Source organism: Atractosteus spatula, chromosome 4 (assembly GCF_055471065.1).
Source record: "Atractosteus spatula isolate fAtrSpa1 chromosome 4, fAtrSpa1.hap1, whole genome shotgun sequence".
NCBI classification, from domain to species: domain Eukaryota; kingdom Metazoa; phylum Chordata; class Actinopteri; order Semionotiformes; family Lepisosteidae; genus Atractosteus; species Atractosteus spatula.
Window position 1 is genome coordinate 54124315 of NC_142709.1, and position 21332 is coordinate 54145646.

The 21332-nt window shown below is 40.3% G+C and overlaps 1 protein-coding gene across 1 annotated transcript in view; it reads right to left on the reverse strand.

Annotated features, from left to right (window-relative positions):
- Nucleotides 1-11101: 11101 nt before the first annotated feature.
- Nucleotides 11102-21332, reverse strand: part of LOC148836573 (nucleotidyltransferase MB21D2) — a 39312-nt gene continuing 29081 nt past the window's right edge. Inside the window, exon 2 of the mRNA XM_088914366.1 lies at nt 11102-13722. Coding sequence (XP_088770492.1) covers nt 12461-13722 — 1262 coding nt within the window. The 3' untranslated portion in view covers nt 11102-12460. The remainder of the gene's footprint in view (nt 13723-21332) is intronic.

Below are 21332 nucleotides of genomic sequence, written 5' to 3' on the forward strand. Positions count from 1 at the left end.
TTCCTGCACTTGGAAGCCCAGTTATACTATAATCGCTCAGAAAAATCACCATCTCTTTTGAAAGTGTGCAATAAACCTGAAACAGGAGGTAAGGTTGCCAGGTGATTATATTGTACTTAGATGTTTATTGTGCATATAAAATGTTTAAGTCTTTCATGGCTTCATGTACCCTGGCTACCTTTGAGGCTCTTACAATATTCATTAATAAACACCAAGCTGTGGGAATGCATAACATTTTCAGAGTTGTTGAGTAAGCATGAATTCATCCCATCCATTATATATATATAATTTGTAAAAAAAAAGCCAAAGTTCAGTCAACACTAATATACTCATATTTTCAGTAAAAACACTAATCAGATGAACATATAAGTTCATTAAATCCCTTTGTTGTGAAAATTGACTATCTGTACATCAGAATGTCCACAAATGAGAGAATATCATTCAGCCTACAGTATATTGTTCACTTGGTTCTGTTTTACTCACATAACCTGCAGCTACAGAAAGTGAAAATTTACAGTATTGGAGCTTTACCTGCCCATCTCTGGGAGGTACAAGGAAACACAGACATGCACCAACAATCAGAAGGGAACAGGAGACCACAACATTGTGAAGCAGCAGTAGTAATCATCGTTAGACCAGATCTGCCTAAGCTTGGATCTACTCTGGGCAACGAGGGCTGAGATTATTAGTTAGAAAAGCACATTGTGACCATGCAGACCAGGAAATCAATATTAGAGCACATACTGAACTTTGAAACTTTAATGGTGAATGTTAGTTTGAAGTTTAAAGTGGTATTGGAGAATGTGAAGACACATGTTTCTTAAATGTGTAATTCATACCGAAATTATAGCTTAACCCAAAGAAAGAGAAAAATGTGCTTGAAACAAATAACAAAACCGGAGGCTTGCGATATAAACAGTTTATAATAGAGTGGACACTAAAACAGTTTGTGTGAGAGAGGACTCTGAAACAGATCTAACTTGCAGTGAGGAAAAGTGATAAACTTTTGACTGAGGGAATGCTAGAAAGGATCCTGAGATCTATACGCAAGAAAGAAAAAGATATAAAATGACAATAAATTCAGGAGGCCATCTTCCAGATGAGTCATTAAACTGAGGTCCTGACTCTCAGTGGTCATTAAAAATCCCCAGACATTTCTTGATAAGAGTAGAGAGTTATCCCGGTGTCCGGGCCAAATTTACCCCCTCGGCCTTTACCGTGGCCACCAAATTGTCCCCATGTATGACTGGCTTGCACTTGCCCTGCGATGGACTGGCGCCCCGTCCAGGGTGTACCCTGCCTTGCACTCGTTGCTTGCCGGGTAGGCTCCAGCTTCCCGCGACACCATATGGTAGAAAGCGGTTTGGCAAATGACATGATGTAACATGAAATTCAGGAGGATTACAGATACTGGATTCAGGTTGATCATGGAAGAAATGGGGGGAGAGGTCTTTGTACAGATGTTAATTCAACAGCTTGAAGATCACAATGATGATACAATAACTGATATGCAATTCATGGGCCAAGGCACAGACAAAGCAACCCTGCTTTACTAAAGCATACCAGGTATAAACTACCCCTTTACACATGTAAGCTTGATTGTGCTCATTGAAACAAAGCAAAAACAGCCTGTTCTCTTTTCCAAAGAGAATGGTCCCTGGTATTTGTTTCAGGGGTCAGAACTACAGTAAGTGCTGACACCTTCTTCCACCAGGTGCACACTCTCACTTCAGCTGACTCAAGAAAAAGCAGATTTATTGTACAGGCTCATCAGAGATCAGATAAATTTGCAGCTGACCTTTGGAGATCTTTAAAGTTGGGGCTGCAACTTTCTTAAACTCAGGGCCACTCATTACTGAAACATACTGTACACAAATAACCTGACTTCCTGGGTGTAATACTACTGGGATCGAATGGGTTGTGAAAGGAACAGAAGGAGGTAAAATCTGTTAACTGTGCTGCAATCCAGGGCTAAAATCAACACGAATGTGTGAAAACTGTGCACTCGACAGCACTTTAAATTAGCTTAAGAAGTAATCCTCCAAATATCCAAAAATGGTAGGAAATTAAGCACAATAAAGCACAGAATTTCTATTCAGACTTCATTTATAGCCAAAAGCTCTGCTGATCTGTCTTGCTGAAGAGCAAGATGCAGTAAGAGCAGAAGATCCAGCTGGACCATTTTTGAAGGAAATGTACTGTACATAGAGCTAGATATATTGGGTTAAGTCAATTAGCATATAACTTTGACTGCAGAATTGCTGTACTGTTTTTACTAGCAACAAATTAATGAAGCTCCTCTCTCTCTATTTCAGCATAGCTGGAGCCAAATGAAAGTGTATCTCAAGGGATCATAACAGTACAATCCATCACCACAGACAACCATGGTAAAGAATTGCAGAGGGCCATATCGGCCTATTTATGGTTCAGTGTTTGCTTTGTCATCAAACATTTGAAGAAGACTGTTGTGTCAGCAAGTATTTCTTTTCCTCCTTCAAAACACTTCCACTTTGCACACATTAAAAAGAATGCCATCTGAGATGAACACGTGTTCCCTCCAATGCAGCTTGAAGAAAATAAAACCAAAAACAGAAGTGAAGTAATGAAGCACTTAAATGGCCCGCTGAATGAAACCAAAAGGAATTTGTAAGCATACAAATTCTAAAGGTAAAGAACGATGCACATGTACTTTGCACAAAGGATGTACATGTAACATGGATATAGTTTCTGCTCATTGCACAGCTCCAGCCTTTTTTCAATAGTTCAATCAAATTCTAAGAATAAGGAAGCAAGCTGACAAATATTAAGGAACAGCATACTTAACATTTTAGCATTAACTCACTTGGCTGAGTATCAGTGCTGCCACACCCCCCTCACTTAAGAAGTGTAACCAGGGAAAGAGCTATCAGCATAGCCGTGGGGAGACAGGGTATTTACAGTATATGTACGATAAAGTGTAAATTTGAATTTAACCTCCTCCCAAATTATATTTAAACAAGCCGCTCCCAGGTTTTGAAGAAAGGACATTTGGGGTGCAAGTTAGATATTTGGAAATTCAAATATCTGGAAAACCTAAGACCATCTACACACGTTGAGAAGCATTTCTCTTTTTAAATTGTAAACACAAGTGCTTTGCAATGCATACAAAGGGATTTCTCTCATATTTAAAATTCTTTCATTTGTCAGTGGAAGATTCTTTAATCTGTCAGTTTAAAGAAAAACATTGAAGCTCACCTGGATCTGAACTTAAACTTCACTGGAAGCGAAATAAATTAATACATACTGTAATGAAAGGATTCCACAGCAGAAACTCACTCATGCATTGTACATGAGCAATGTGGACCCAAAACTCTCATCCCAGTTCTACTGACAAAACCATTCATCTTTCCATCCACCCAGGCCTAAGAGTGGGAAGCTGCACCAGGGTGAGATGTTTAAACAAAAAAGTAAAGGCCCGTTTCAAAGGGGAAAAATAAAAACATTTTGAGATTGGAGTTCCATCAAGTGTGCTCAAACCAAAGGCAAAGGCGCACATTAAGGAAAAGATCTGTGGAGTAAGAAGCTCTTAAAATGACTGAGTTAACTAACCTTTTCCTAAAAAGGTTTAAATTCAGCATCTGAATTTATTAGGTATACATGGAACAATTTTTGAGCTCAAGCACATACTTAAACTCTTAATTACTAATGTGTAACATGATTCAATAAAGGGCTCATTTTAAATTTATGGTGCTGTGTTTATTTCACTAAAAATGTACATAGCAGAACAGTAAAAATAAATATGCATACTTATTTGAGGTACACTTTTACTTTATGTTTGGTGTAACATTAATATTACTGTATTAACATTAATATTACTGTAGGTACATTTGTCTGAGAGGTGGTACCTACAGAAATTCCTTCCACAGTATGTCAGTGTGACTCTGCACTGCAGCCATGAGAAAGGTATTGGTTAAGAACGTGTCTCCTCTTCTGTCCTTTTTAATTATTAATCATATTAAGGATTCATACATTAATGCACAATACACAAGTTCAGCTCAAGCTAAACCAGATGAAAAGCAGGCAGAGTAGCTCTGGTGCTCCTTACACATCTAAGGATAATGAAATGACATGTGCCTTCGTGCATCCTTTTTTTGACAGAAACACGGCACTGGAAAAAGTTCTTAAACCATTAAAGCATGCAGTTATGACACTTAGAAATAGCAATTAATATTTGTCATATACCTATGTCATCTACTCTAAGCGTGACACAGGAAGATGTGAACATAATGAATACACAATCATGAATCTTCCATTCATCTTTCATAAGTATTGAAACCCCTTGCTATTAAGGGAAACAAAAGAGCTTTCAAAACAACCCAAGGATAAAGAAGTATAAAGGCACAGATCATATGACCATTTCAAAGGTCCCTTAATATCCCTTTGAGCATGGTGAGGTGGATAATCAAGAGGTAGAAGGCATCCAGAAACATCCGATATCAGGCTATTCTTCCAAACTGATCAACCAGGTAGGGACGAAACTAGTTAGGGATGCCATTATGAGGCTAATTTGGACTTCAAAGGAGTTGAAGAGTACAATCTCCGAGACAGATCTCAATGCCCTTGGGTCAACAATATCCTGATCATTCCACAGCGGGGGCTTGTATGGAACTGAAAAATAAAATCTCACAGGCAGTTTGTAAGAAAGTATTGAAGGGATACTACCAACACGCAGCAAAAGGGTTCGTAGTTGTCAAGACAAAATTGGTCTAAATGTAAAGCATCACATCCGAGGCGATACTCGGTCATCACCTGTCAAGCACGAGGATGGCTGCATTGCATTTTAGTTCTGCTGCTCATCAGTAAAGCCTGGGAAGCTTGTCAAGACTGATGGGAACATTGATGGAGCAAAGAACTAGTGAATCTCAGAGGAAAACCTACTTCAGGACAAAAACTGGAATACAACTTCACCTTTCAGCAGGAAAGGTTGTTAAGCCACTCCAGTGTAACTTTAAATAAAGTGAATACCCCTAAGTGATGCAGTTAAAGTGTCAACTTGAATCTTATGGAGAAGATGTGAGAAGACTTAAACTGCTGGGGATAAGTGACCCCAAGGTACTTGAGAGAGCTTGAGCTAAGACTCTCGCAAGGAAAATGAGCAAAACTGCACCAAGTCAGTGTGCAAAGTGGATACTAACCCAAAAAGACTAATTGCAAGCCAGTGATCACACCAGCACACCTGGCACTCAAACACCAGTACTACCAACATGTCATCTTGGGTTTTTTTACCCCAGATTTTAAGCGCTTCTTCTTTCTTTCCTCAGTGGCACTTCAACCTCTGAGTGTGGCAAGTGGCAATTCTATTCCTCCCTCACCTTGGAACTTTTGGGAAGCTGGATACCGCTTTCATTACCAGGTAGCCCATGAGTCCAGCACATTTAACACCCCCTCAGTATAGTCTAAACTGTATTTGCAGGCCCACAAGCCTCTAAGACAGCCCACTTAATTACTAATGTAGTTTCTCCCTGAAGCTGACTCTAACATCATTCCAGGCCAAAGTCTAGATACAAAGGGAAACCCTGTACCTCCTGGCTGTTCTTATACACCTCTCAATTAGCCCAGAGGTGTGGCTAATTCAATACTGAGCCTATCCTGACAGCTCCTTTCCCTCATGTGGAATTTCATTTCCTCAGTGCTAATTACTCATTCAGACTAGCTCCTTCTACTCCTTCTACCTCATTAAAAGGTAGCTCTCTCACTACCTCACACTGATCAAGGTGGTTAGTAGTCTTTAGTTTGAGCATACAGGTTTAGAGCAACATGTTACATTTAAAAATGTATATCCGTCATTTTGTAATTTCACAAAACATGACACCATTTAAAAGGGTCTGAATACTTGCAACACACTGCATGGCATTAAAAACACAATGCAAATGATAAAGGATCTAGTACTAATTTATTGTTTTTTAATGCCTTGCAATATGTAGATTCCAGGTCAAATACACATCGAGATAGCAATATGCATCTGTGCAAGGTTCTCCTGCAAAACAATGATCTGTTGTGTTTTCCATGTCAATACAATTACCAAGCACAAAGATATTAAGAAAGTATAGCACTGTCTAAAAAACTCTATGTCCACTATTTATTGTGCAGTGGCACAGCATGAGTAGACAGTAAAAACACAAAAGGTCTGTGAAAGAGTATATTGTTTTCATCATCACGTCTTCTTGTATAAGTCTGTAAAAATAAAAAAAAATCTTCCTTGCATTATCACTGTATTCATGAGACCAACTGTGACAATTTTGGGTAGATGAGTACATCACTGCCAACCACCAACAGATTACTTGGATATTAGACTGAATGGAGTACCATGTCTGTATGCAAATTCTGCAAGTCTGCACTGCAGTATTTGCACACTTGCATTCACGTTCCTGGTGGTCTTACTGCGTATTAATGATAAATGTGAAGAAACCTGACTTGGTTGTACCATAGGAACAAGTAAATGGTTTATTCCATGCTGAAAAGAGAAGGAAGAAAACACAACATTTCAGCTGTGGAACCTTCTTTGGGTGTAAGGATTGCACGGTGTAGCTCAAACTCCATGTGGCTTTGCATTGTCCTTACAAAGCACATGTACAGATGAGGAAACCAGAGTTAAAATTTACAGAACAAAAAATTAAACTTTATGTTACCTGCTACTCATCTTGATTCTCAGTCTACGTTTCTTTAGATTGCATGTAGTCGTCTCAGATTCCAAAGATGGACTGCCCAGCTTCCAGCGTGAGTGGACTACAGCAATTTCCCTCAGCTAATAATCAGATCTAGTACTTTCATCTCTCTACAAAGCTCTTTCATGCTTCCCTGGAGTTTTATCGAAATGAAGGCAGTGATTTAAAGCTGTTGTCAGCTCTGCCCCAGTGGTACAGTAAGTGCAGAAAAGGGGAAAAAGTCATTTGTACGTGAATTCAGGCTATCCTTAGCTTTTCTCTTAAGCATTATTGCAATGCTCTGTACTTTATTTTTAAATCAAATCGTCACTTTCTCACTTAGAACATTCCCCAAAAATCGTTTCCATGAAATGATACTTCCCAAGAGAAAAAGCTCAGAAAGTCAAACACTTCCCCAGATACAAATGTGTTTGCCAATATTGCAGAAACTAAAAATACATTAGAGCTGTCTCTCCATCTGCAGCCTGTGGAGATGATAGAAATACAGACAGCAGTAAATGAGTTATCAAAGTACATAAAGATTGTAGGCAAGATACAGAGCACAAAGCAGGGTGCTGGTGAATTCAGGCGAGACTTCAATATAATCAAGTTTAACGCTTTATGAAGTTTTCCCTGAATCACGGAGTCACATAGCTTGGTGCTCTGTTCTCACAGGGCAAAGATAGAGATAAACACAGTGCTTCTGTTGATCTCTGATGCAGGGCCAGCGCAGTAAGGTTATTAAAGCATGCATCATTTGAGCTCCTAATGCTCTTTACTGTTCCCTTGTGTTGTTGTAGCTTTTTCTCTAACCTTCTGAACAAAAAACAAACAACTAATTTTTCATTCTGGAGTCTTGTGTGCGAAGCTTTCATTGTTTATAAAGATGAGGCTTTTAATTTCTAAACTCCTGTCTGAGTAATACTCATAGGCATAGTGTAAAAACGAAAATGGTAAACTACTCCAAATTAAAATGAATACTGCAGTACTTCTAAGAACCAATAAATACCGCAAAGGACCAAAAACTAATTATCCCTATATTCTGAAGCATTTATAAGAATTTTTTTTTTTAAAGAAGATAAATCTTCTGTAAAAGTACAGGCCATACTTACATTTTGTTTTTTTTTCCTTTTGATTTACAAATTATAAACTAAACAGTTATACAGAATGTAGGAGCTTAATGTGCACCTATTTAAACAATATGGTAATATCGCAATTATAAAATTACTCTGTTTTATAAAGCAAAGCTTAATTAAAGTTATATTTAAAACTGGAAATGTAATGTGAATTTAAGCAGGGATCATGGAACAAACTTCCTTCCCCAGTCTAAAAGAATGTATTTTATTAATTAAAAAACACAGTTAATTTGTAAAAATCAAAAAAGGGTTATTTGTCTTCTGTGATGCATATTTAATACACCAAAGCAGGGGAAAAAGCCTTTTGTCATTGGATTTAAAAATAATTGATCTATACAACACTGTAAACAGATGCATCAGCAGTAATTGGGGAGTTATGCATATCTGCTTTTAGCACATTAAAGCTCTCAAATACTTAGCGTGATGCACAAGTGAAATGAATGAAAAAATGTGTCGAACACCTAAAACCGGTATGGGACCCAATAATTCTGTAGAACCAAGATACATGTTGAATGAACTCTCGATTAAATGGGAAGAGATACATAAACAATAGATTGTGTAAGTGAAAGGACGTGGCATGCTGGTGATTAGTGCGGAGTGTAAAAAGCAGTGATCTTTCACTGTCAAATACTATAAAAAGGGAAATACTGCAAATGTACACATTGTTACTATTTTCAATTAAAAAAGAACACATCTACTGGAGATATATAATGTTATTAATTCCTTGAACTGAACGTGAAAAGGTGAAGACCACGTTTACAGTGAGGACAAGGCAACTTATGCAGGAACAGCAATAAAAAAGAGACCTTCTTCACAAGAAGAGCTGTCCTAACTCTGCTCCATCTGTAATGATGGCACAATCGCCCAGCGATGAGTGGAATCAAACACTGGGTAGGTTTCAAACTGGATCACCCCATATTCAGTGTATTAGTGCATTTCCGAGACGTCCATGGGTACCGACATCAGCACAGGATAGATGGAATGGCATCCCACACCTCTGTCATCACCTTCAGAGGGCAGTGACATCAGCTAGCGGCCTGTAGGACATGCAGACACTTTGTAGTCATGGAGGCTAATGGCAGCCATAAAAGGTGCAGTACTGACTTTGTGACTCACATTTACACCCCCCCCCCCCTCCATGTTGACTTAAGGGCTTCGATGATGGGTGCCTGTTTCAAGAATACTTCTGTAATGGGGTCTACTTTGTCCCCCCCGGGCCCCACCCCAGTGGCTCATGATCCAGTCCGTGCCATGCCCCAGACATGGGCAGACTCTGCCGCACCCAAAAGACCAGGTCTGCAGCTGCAGGATTGAAGAGGGCGATGTCAGCTCCGTAACAGGCATAGCACCACTGAGCCTTACACTTCATCCATCATCAGGCTGGCTCCTCAACAACGTACCACTTCGCCAATCCACACAAGCTCTTTTTCTGAGGCAGTATAGACTTAATTTAATGCTGAACACAAACTCATGCCTCCCAGACTGCAAATCCCAAAACTGGGCTGAATAAGAACACCTTGATTAGAGAACTCCAAGCAGAAAAAGAAACGGAAACACAGCCCTTGTTTGCATTTTAATTTGAAATGGAATCTGCTGCTTACAATGCATGTAAATTAATCTAATAAATGAAACTCCTAGTTTTAATTAATTCATTCATAGCTGACATTATCATCTCGATAAATCTTAGAAGATATGATGAACACTCTGGAGTGGATAAAACCATTTTTTTTTCCAGATGGGAATTACTTTATATGTAAATGTGGATGTGGGACATAGAAGATAAAGTTCTTTTAAATGCTGCTGTCCAATCATAATTAAAATGAAAACATAACTTGCACAGCAAAGTAAAATAAGTGGTTTTGTTTTGAGGAAGTTATACTATTGCTACAGGAACACTGATTTTTAAAAGTGATCACAAATATCGAAGTATTACAAACTAAAAAAAACTTACCTCCTGTATTTTTTTAAATAAAAAAGGAAGTTTTGATAAAAACCAAACCATAGGATTGCCTTACCTACTTTCCTGACTGATGCCTAGGTGGGCAACACCCTATAGACTCAAACAGGACCCTCATAATGCCCTAACACAGAGGTCTCTAATGTTAAAACATCGAACAGTTAGTCCTGTAGAGCCACAGCCAGTTAGCCTTTGAAGGTCACCTGAAATCAATGTGATCAATTTGTCTTAAGTGAACTCAAATTAATGACAACTGAAAGATATTCTGATTTTTGTTCTATCTCTGAATTTGCCCATTTAATTAATCACAGAGCAACTGCTTCAGGTCTCTAGGAATTGTTGATTTGGTCCTTATCAGAGTGTGAAGAGTACTGCAGGTCAAATAACATATAGAATTGAGATACCCTTGAGCTACCAGTGACCCTAAACAGGAATAAACAACCTTCCGATAGCAGATGGGATTTCCCACTCTAATTTCCTGCTTAGCTCAAAAAGGAAGTTCAGAAGGTTGGCCCTGCTTTCCTCTTGACTTCAATAAACATCAGCCTCCGAGTATCCCCCAAGTGGTCACAGCGCCTGATCTCTGAGCCTACAGTATACTCATTCTGTATGACTGCTCGGGCCAGTCACAACAGAGGCAATCCCCACTCACCTGTCTCAAAAAAATTCATGCAGTTAGGTGTTTTTTGTGGTTATCATTTTAGGCTGACATCTCTGCTAAGGCTTCCAATTGCAAGCTGCATAATGCAGTTGATCACTTAGAAGAATTCCTAGCTGGCATTTCAGGAAAGGAGAGGCTCAGCACCTCTTTTGTTTCAAACTCAGAAGATCTGACTTTTTCCACACCTAAAAACACCTTTTTTGCTAGGGCCTATAGCTTTTTTTTCTCATTTTGAAAAGATGTTTTAAGTAGGTGTTGTAAGGATCATAGTTTGGTCTCTAAAAAGGTCTAATTTCTCAGGTTTACAGGACAGCGAAATTAATAATCTATATAAAAGCATGTAAAAAATATGTTTCTTTACCAAGATTACATTTTGTTAAGATAAAAGTATTATAGAGGTTGAACCAAGGTTTTGGAGGCACCATTGTCAAATACTGTAAAATCATTTTCTACAAATAGTCTCCATTAGAAATAGTCTGCATTAGAAATAGTCTCCAGCTCTTCTCCTCCCTTCCTTAGCTAATATACACAGTATACCACAGTACAACACTCTTTATATTGAGAGTGATGGATGGAAAGGAGAAAAGATAGGCCAATGTCTTTTTGTCATTTTAACACATCTTTTTCATTTCAAACAATGGAGCACAATAAATCCACAAGTAGTCTCATATGAATTCCCTTTATTACAGTGTCATTTTATTTACATATATATAAAACTCATCGTTCATTATGGTCCTTGGTAACTGGATGAATGAAGTTGAAAGGATTTAGGTTCCTCATCAGCTTCCTGCTACAATGTGGCAAATTCTCACATTGTGCAGATCTCTTGTCCTAAGTCCTCTATGTAAAGGTCACAATATACACAGTAAGCTAAACACTGGTCCAAGCTGTATTTATATGCGTGATGTCTTTTTATTAAAGGAATTTGCATAATTAAACAGCATCATATAACTTTATTCATCTTAGACCTGAATAGCAGCAAATAAATAGCATGGGAATTACATCTAAGGTTTCATGTCAAGTGTTTTAAAGACCTGCAAAAAATGAACTACAGTGCACAGATAGAAAGAGCATCCTCATGTATACTTATCATGGAAATGAAGCACAATTTCTCACAACTTTAAAAGGAGAACTTTAAAATCTATGTAATATAGCAGATACTTCCACACAAGCTGCCATTCAAAGCAGTTAATCAACCACAATCTTTTGATTAAAGGAAAAGCTATATTTAGGCCATGTGTGTGTTTTTTTAAAAACCCGAACGGTCTAATTGCACTTGTAAATGGAGCTATGACAGGCGTCGCTCCTTTAGCCAGATTCAATTGCGTTTTTGGCATGTACTCTAAGTGTTCACTTCACACAAAGACACTACACACAAACAGAAAGAGAAACAGATAGGATTATGCGGGGAGGAAAAAGCTTACTGAGAGTGTAATTTCAATTTCTCACCTTTTACCCAGATTCGCTACGCCTTGCCTCAGAGAAGCTTCGTGCAGAAAAAACTGCTTGAATCCTTAAAGTAGCTCATTCCCAGCGAACCTCTCCACTTCCCTCTCCATGTTCAAAAGGGGTAAGAGTAAGCTAAGGTGTTTGTAAAGTGAACAACATTCCACAGAATATGGGAGATATTTAGCCCACCACACCATTTCTTTGTACATTGACGTGTGCTATGCATACTTTCAAATGGCTCAAAAGTTAGTAAGACATTCCTCACAAAAATTGCAAAAAACAATCACTGTAAGATATTGTACAATGCATTTGTTGTTCCGCCTTAAAAGTCTTTTCTGACTGAACTGTCGTCGAATTGGACTTGAATTACGCTACCAGCGGATCGCTCCGGAGCAACGCACGTTGCCCCCTGCAGGCACAGAGTCTCTCGCGCTCTCTCTGTCTCTTAAACCTGGCACCAGCATTCTCTGCCGGGTTCAGGAACAAAAACGGGACACCGACACAGTACACCGTACTTCACAACGTTCTAGAACAAACATCACGAGAACGCAAAATAGAAAAGCAACAAAAGGGCTCAGAAGAATTTGTCATCGATTCGGAAATGGGGCCGCGTGACATCATCGGGGTTAATGAACACCGAGATGGATTTTCCCGGGTTCTCCGTCACGAGCTGCTGGAGTTTCTTTGCCAGTCGGTCATCCGGTTGGCTCTCGCCGCCATCCGACTGCGGGGAAGGGATGCTGGACGAGCTGCCGCGTCTCTGCAGGTCCAGGGTCAACCGGTTGGCCGCCTTGACATGTTCGATGGCCGTTCTCAGGTGCTCCGCTGGGTCAGACCGGACAGAAGACAATTTGCGGGCATGCAACATCACGGTTTCGTCCGAGAGATGCTCCAGCATGTTGCACTGTGGGATGAAATAGTTGGGGCACATCTTGTTGACTAGACAGTGCTGGAGGTCATCTATGAGGCCGAGCAGGAAATGTGCTGAAAAGTCTTCCTGGGAGAGGTAACTAGCTGGAAGTCTGTCACATGACCAAAGCATCATGCTTCTCAGGTGGTAAGGGCTAATGGCTTTGGGTCGAGATAAAAGTTTAATAATGATGGCCTTACAGGCTTGGTAGGCTTGCATGAGGCTGCTGGAAATGCATTTTTTGAGCTGTACTTCGCTCCGGGCAAACGACAGCCGCCACTCATTCTCCTTCTTACCTTTGAAGGAACAAGCAGGCACCAGATAGAAGCCACTGATGACCTCCTCCTCCGTGATCTTGCCATCCCAGAAATGGTTTTCCATCAGCCAGCTCTGGGCCACTGCTGGCCAACCTTTGAAGGACACCACAGGAACAATGTCATACAACATCCGGCTGCTGCCCACCCCCAAAATGATGGAGATGATGGTGCCATTCTTCTCCACCTTCTCCACCTTGGGCATGCCTCTCTGTGGCTTCTTCTGGATCTCCACCAGCACCACGCTGATAGACTCATAGAACCAGTCTGCAACTTTGGTTGGGGAGAAGAAGTAGTTGGTTGCTCCATTGATGTGGTCCACGATGGTGCAGCAGTCTTTCCACTTGTTGATGGTCCCTTCGTCGAAGAGCCGCAGACTCAGCCAAGAGTGGCAGAGGGCAGAGTGGCGCATGTCAAGGGTGACAGGCTGGTTGCGGTCGTGCAGCTTGAGGGCTGGGACAAGCAGGGTGAAGTCCATGTCGTAGTCTGTGCCCCTGGCATAGACGTTGAGCTCATCTAAGTCCATGTCCACGACCCCTTCGCGCACACCGCCGGATAACAGGAGGTATTCATTGGCAACAGGAAGTTTCTGGTCCAGCTTCTGCACCATCCCTGCAAGACAGAAAACAGAAGTATGGGTCACTGCGCATGATGACGTATCTCCAATTCTGACAGGACCTTCTTTCAGATTTTCGCCCAGCTTCTATTTAAGTGTGACTTTAAGACCCATACCCCATGATAACTTTGAGAAAGGCTGCTCTTCTATAATAAAACTGAACATATCTGGCAGCACAGTAATGGGACTTCAGATTATACAACACATATCCAGAAGTTGACACGAGTCAACTTGCAGTATTATTCAGCATTATTCCAACTAACACCAAGTTCTATATCAACCAAAGCAATACTTATAATTTATACCAAAATAAACATGTAATTCTGCTATTTGACATTGTTTTTAATCTTCTTAGCAAGGACATAAAGTGCTATTATCATTGTTGAAACATTCTGATAAAGAATTAACCACAAATTTCATGGCCCATGGAAAAAAGGTTGTGTCATTGTCACAAGCATAGTAATTATCATTTTCAGCAGAACAATTACAACTTGAATACTTCCTCGTGCTTTTTCTGGCCTTTTACTGAAATTAACCTCAAGAATTAAGTGAAAGAGAAATCGATTTCCCATCATTTAATTCTCAGATTCATTGTGAAGGACAACTACAGGACTTTCTAACAATTTTAGTATTAATTATTCCTTTTGGCAGGTACCTTTCTCAAAGGCAACATACAAAGTACAATCTTGATTTGTAAAATTATAGCCAACAGTGTCTAAGTCAAATCGCAAAATATAGCTCTTAAATTCCAGGATGTTCCACGTGTGGCATTGCCATTGAATTATAAGCAGGTCAAGGCCCTTGCTTGTGGATAATGATTCAAATCCTTGGTAGAGGGGAAGTAGAGGGCATTTGATAGTAAAAGCTGGATCTGATTGCGCTCCCAGTTTCCTTCTGCATCTTTATCACAGTCAGGGCCCCTGACACAAGTGGTATTCCAACCCCAGTGTGTCTGGGCTGGACCCACATATGCTGTATACCTCCCAGTAACAGGAGGTGCTTGTGAACAATGCTCGGAAGCTTGCTGAGATGGTTAAGCAGGATTCTGTGACAGGATCGGCCAGCAGTGGAGACAGGCATGGGTCAGACTCCGGGAAACACGGACACTAACACAAGGCCGTGATGAAGCAAAAAAATCAGGCGAAGGTCAAATCCAAGAGAAAAATACACTTGTCGGAGTCAGGAACAGGCGAGGGTCAAAACCAAAGGCAGGAAATACAATAGGAGCAGAGCGAAAGACTGAGCAGGTAGTGAAGAGGGAAGCTTTGAGGATTACTGGAAACAGGTGTGGATGATAATCACTGAAGTGGTTCGGTAGTGGATAGCCAAAGAAAATGTCTGATGCAAGAGAAAAATAATAGAGAGCTGAGCATTAGGACTGGAAAATCCACGACCAGGGTTCAAGACCCACTGTTGCCAGTAAACAAAAACCCTCATTATAAATGGCATATTTTTTTACCTTAGATCACGCTTGCCTTTTCAATGTCTCTTTTAAGTTGTTTCTCTTAAGGACGTCTCTCAGGGTAATACTAAAATCTACTTGCAAAAAAAGATATCACGAGAGAGAGAATAAGAATGGAAAGGACACCAGCGGGCTAAGAGCAGTGTGTGATGCCATTTTCATTGTTTGGTCAAAATGAGTTTCAGGAATTGTTTTTTTTTCCAGTGGAAGCCGTTTTAGTTTGAAGGGAACGCAGCTATTGTAGAAACTGGGATATGTAAAGAGCAAGGGTTGAAATAGCAGCAAAAGCGCAGATGATATATGAAACAAGGCTTCTTGTGTGGGTGGATGACCTTGCATACCTCAGCGCGCTGGAATCATTGATCCCCCGCCAAGCTCATCTCAAGTTTTGCAATAGGAAGAGACATTCACCAAGAACAACAACTTCAGTGACTGACATCTGAAATTCCATCACGTGCTGCTTGTTCTATTTTCTCTTCTGAAATGACTACTGTGTGGTTAGTGTTACAGCTGCAGTGAAAAAAAAACATGTCAATTACCCTTCCAGTGCCCTTCTCTGTCTGGGTTCGAAAGGCGGTGCCAACCATCTCAAAGACGCCTTGAGCTCACAACCATGGAGGTGTCAGGAGGAGCGCACAGCAGTCGCTCCCCACACTCAAGCCCCACAAACCTAAAACCCAGACATCTCTCCTGGCTTCTAACATGCAGACTACAGGGCTCCAGAAACAACACTCTGTGCGACAGGAAGATGGGGGCTTTGCACCCATACCCCCTGCTGAACTCCCACGATCCCCTGGGTGTGTGGTCTGTGTTATTTTAATCCTTGTAACTCCTTGCACCCATGCCATGTTCAATAGTGCGCATTATGTTTTGTAAACCTCTAAAAAAAAAGCATTGAGAACCATCTGCAAAATCAAGCATGACAAAGCATTTTGCGCTTACCAACTGACAGTACACTCTACCGCAGTTCGTTAAACCAAGTCTGTTAAAGGAAAAAGACTGTCAGGATGTTAGGCTTTAGGAAACTGTACTTCTAAAAGCATTACTGTGTGGTTTTAATCAAAAGTATTATTACAGATGAAGCATTCGACATCTTCTTTAAAAAAGAGGTTTTAGATTTTTACGCAGTATTTTAAAAGGCACCTTAAAAAAAGTACAATAGGCAGAATTAAAGAGCCCAGAATGAAAATCATCTCTTCAAGAATAGCTATGGGAAACTGTTCTATGATAGTGCTTCGTAATTGGATATGTTCTTACATGTTAGTTTATTTACTTTCTGTTATGAAGAACACAAGGAAAAACTCATTAAATCAATCTCATGAAAACATGTATTATTTATAAAATGGCCGAGCACCAACAAATCGAACCCACAACCTCCCTAGTTCCAGGTCATGAGCCCTAACCACTGTTCCACACTGCTTTCCTGCAACAAGGCACAAATGCGGAGACACTCTTCTTTCGCTGCAACACTTTTAAGCTGTTGCATTACCCAGTTTAAAGCAATCCTGCTGACAGAGTGCAAGTAATGGTATTTAAAACCTTAGCTGGGGCAACAGAGAGCTTTTACTTCACTACTTTCTTGCTTCGATCCTGTAATCTTAGTAAAATATTTATGGTTGTTTTACTGACCAAGAGATTGTTTGGCTTTGTACCATGTCCTTGGAACTTGTCCTCAAAAAGTACTTATGTGAAATGCAGAGATTCACATTTTGGTTTTTCTTCGGATGAACAAATTATTATTGGCATTAGCTATAACTGCTGTGGCGAGATTTGAAATTAAACAGTTCTAAAAGTACCCGAATGGATGGAGAATTCTGAAAATGACATTACTAGGGTATGACATTACTAGGGATATGCACTATTCACTCGTTTAACTGTGGAGGTCAGAGTGAGATTACAAGATCATTTGGAAGACTCGGGAAACAGTCTGTAACCCATTTTAAGCTTGAGTGGTTTTATGGACACATTTTACAAACTAAAACAGACAGGTTTGGAATTCATCGTGACACTACCATCTTAGAAAAAGATGCTGTGGTTGTCTATGAAAACTGTTTTAAAGAACTGGATATAATAAATGTTATAAAACATGTTAAAGGCTTGATTTCCGCTTAAATGCTTAAATGCCTTTAACCTAACTTGTTGAACTACCTCGGGATTATTAGTGAAACACAGACTTGAAGACCCCCCACAAATTCTTTACACATAGAGGTGTGGGGGTGTGGAACACACTGCCCAGCCATGCTGTGAAGCAGAGTTCCTGGGTTCCTTCCGGAAATGTCTGGATTAAATCCTTTGATCAATAAACCAGTTGCAAAGGAATAAGGAAAAGAGGCACTGATTGCTTGACATGTGTACCCTTTCTTACAGTAAATTCTAATGGTGAAATGTATTATACGTCTCATTTCATGAAGCAGTCAATTCTTTCTTTTCAAGTGAAAACACTTTAAATATCCTGACTGTGCATTTTCTCAGACCAGGAGTAGCCAGCCTACAATATTTTCTTTTATTTGACTGTAGAAATTTAGTGACCTTAGAAAGCAGAAACCTTTCTCTACCGAGGCCTGAATTATTAACAGTTTATATTAATCTAACTTCAAGGCACGCACGCTTGAAATAAAAAAAAATTAAAGTTTAAGGTTCCTAGAGCCAAATCTGATTGCTAATATCGAAGATACCTCCAGAATGTTACAATTGTGTTAGGCTACAGTGATGAAGATCTGTTTATGTTACTACATTTGTCTACAATGCAATACTATATCTGTCTTATTTACTGTAAAAAATAAGAATCTTTGTAAAACAGGTGTGCAACAAACAATACCCACCACTACCCGCTTTGTGTTGAAAACAAAAACAGTACAGATTTCATTTCACTCAGGAAATGTTTTTAAGTTTCCACATCAATGTTTTTTGCATTTCTTCTTAAGAACAAAGTACATTTAATAAAAGTGTTAGGGGAACCTTGACATGTAGGCTCTACTGTGATATTCCTGACGTTCAGCCCACTGCTCAATAACTGGGAGCCTGTCGAGAGTCTGTTTCAATAACTGGTCTACAGAGTTGCAGAGCTTTGATTTCTCTTTCACTTTCCCTTGACAATTCACTGCAGCACATCACTCAACATGAGGTGTCCCATTAACAGTATGTATGATATGTGGGGCTGGGAACAGCCACACTGTGTTTCAAATTCACATTATGCACACCCACGCCATCTGTGTGACTTTAAGAGACTCCTCACCCCAGGTCATTCTATATTTACATCTACACAAACAAAAACAACTGTACGACCAGTGCACACCCTGGATGGATTGTGAGTGTGGTTTGTAATATGTTATTTAAAAAGACAAAACAATCCTTGGTAATAGGCGAAGTGACTAATCTGCAGCTTCTGATGGTTCTGTGTCAGTCTGTTCTCCAGCTGACATTTTTATGCTTAAAACATATTCAACGTATTAGGGACACAGAGTAATGGGACAATCCATCTTCTACCCTCATGGCCAAACAGGCCATAAATCTAGCAGATCTGCGGAGCTCGGTGTGTTTTTCTTCCCTCCACACACAGAGGGAAATTGATTTTCATTTGGGGTGGCACAGTGGTTAGCAGTACTGCCTTACAGTGCTGGGGCTTTGGGTTCAATTCCAGACCCAGAGTGTGTGGAATTTTTTGTTCTCCCTGCGTTTGTGTGGGTTTCCTCTGGGTGCTCTGGTCTCTTCTCACAGTCCATAAATATACAGTACTGGCAGGTTAACTGGCTTCTGGGAAAATTGGCCCTGGTGATAGTATGTGCATGCCTGTGTTTGTGCCCAGCGATGAGCTGGCATCCTGTCCAGGGTGTACCCTGCCTTGTGCCCATTGTCTGCCAAGATAGGAATCGACTCCCCTGTGACCCTGATTCACATAATGTGGTTAGAAAATGCATGGATGGGTTTTGATTGGATGCATATTAAAAAAAAAAATACAGCTTTGCAAAGTTGCAAATTTTGCACATTTCATTCTGCTTCTGCCATCATCAATAAAGACAAGTGAGCCAGTTCAAGAGGCAGCCTTACATATCCAAGCCAGGACACATCCTCCACCATGCTTCATGGATGAGGTTGTGTAGTTAGGATCACTTGCAGTTCCTCTCTTTCTTCACACTTTTGCCTTTCCTTCACTTTCAAGTTTATCTTCATCTTGTCTTTTCACAAAACTTTGTTTCAGAAATGTTGTGGCTTATTTTGGTGCTTCTTTGCTAATGCTAATCTGGCCTTTTTGTTTTTAGTGCTGAAGAAAGGTTTAAATCTTGTAGTGTAGCCTTTATAATATTCTCCTGTCCAAGTCTTCTTTCAGCCCCGCACTCTGGAGAAAGTCTGCAATCTCTTTGGCTGTTATTTTAGAGCTTCAGAAAATCTCATTTGGTGGATTTCTGGAGTGACCACAAAATTGAACACAAGATGGCGCTAGCATTCAGCTTTGTAAGGAAAGCATCAACCAAAACATTTTCTGCTGTTAACATGAACAAATGTAGAAATTTAGCATCACAGTCTCAAGTATGCTGTGCAGCTCAAGGTAAAGCGGGTGGTGCTGGAAGGTAAAGTGACTGCTGCTGGATGTTGGGAGTGTCTCAGAAGATGATCTGGAGCTCCTCTGCACAAGAGAGGTGGCCAGCCCTAGTCCTGAAGAGCCAGAACCTGACAAGTTTTGCAGTGGAAAACGGACTAACAGAACTAACTAAATTAACTGTAAGTTAATTTTTTCACCTTTAAATCAACAACTTGTAAAGACTTTGAGGACACCCGAGTTTAAATCTTTGGAGCTCTTTGGTCCTACTGAACTACAGGACTTTGGGAGTTTTCACCGCAAAAACTCTCTAAACTGTTGAAGAAAATCACTTGCCTCTGCTCCCAAAACAAAAGCGATCAGGAATAGCTGCATTCTGGGTGACCCACACAGGAAGGAAGAAATGTAAAAGATGCAAATATTAAAATAAATAAATCTCAGCCCTCCAACCATATACAATCACTTCTGGAGAACAATTTCCTCTCTTATTTTTTAATTGAACCCAGCATCAAAGGTCGGATGAATGGCCTTGTCTCATTTGTAACTTTCTTTAGGGATCTTTACTGCATCACTCTGCAAAACCAGCCACTGAAGCATCTGGGCATAGGTTTAAATGTGTCCACTAGAGGTCAGGCACATATCATATCTGCAGGAACTGAAGCAGCAGGTCCTAAAGATCTGCTCTTTTAAATCACTTCCAAGGGTGTTCTAGAACAGACAACTCAGCAGGCTGTTAAGTGCAGGTGTTCTAGAACAGACAACCCAGCCGACTGTTTGGCACAGGTATTCTAGAACAAACAGCTCAGCAGGCTGTTCAGCGCAGGTGTTCTAGAACAGTCAAGTCAGCAGGCTGTTCGCACAGGTATTCTAGAACAGACAGCTCAGCAGGCTGTTCAGCGCAGGTGTTCTAGAACAGTCAAGTCAGCAGGCTGTTCGCACAGGTATTCTAGAACAGACAGCTCAGCAGGCTGTTTAGCGCAGGTGTTCTAGAACAGTCAAGTCAGCAGGCTGTTCAGCACAAGTGTTCTAGAACAGTCAACTCAACAGGCTGTTCAGCACAGGCAGTGAGCCAAAGGAGATTCAGAAGATAAGTCAAGTCAAGTCAATGGGCAAGGAGGTAAGAAATATCAATCACAAATTAACTGCAAAAGAAGATTGACCCGTCATTTCAGTACTGGCCTTCTGAAATACATTCTCCAAGATCTGCTTATTTGCCTCATATGTGAAGCATGCCACATGGCTCAAACCAATTATAATAAAGAGATTTTTTAAGTCATTGTATTTTTCTGACCTTGTGAGAAGCTGTTGCATGTTTCTTTTGGTGGCAGACACCTGATCTGGAATTGTGCTTATCACTTCATTTCTGAACTGCACTGTTCAAAATGATCTTCGAAGTACAACAGATCACTGTTCCTACAGTGCCAGCACAGACACAGACAATCTTGTTATTGTCAACTTTAATCCAATATCTGTTGCTATACAAATGTTCAAGGACTGACCTGCAGTGGATACAAACAGGGCGCACTGTCAGTGCACAAAAAATGGAAACATCTGGATAAATGAAGGACAACAAGTATATTGAAATCAGGGACTACCGCACAGCTGTG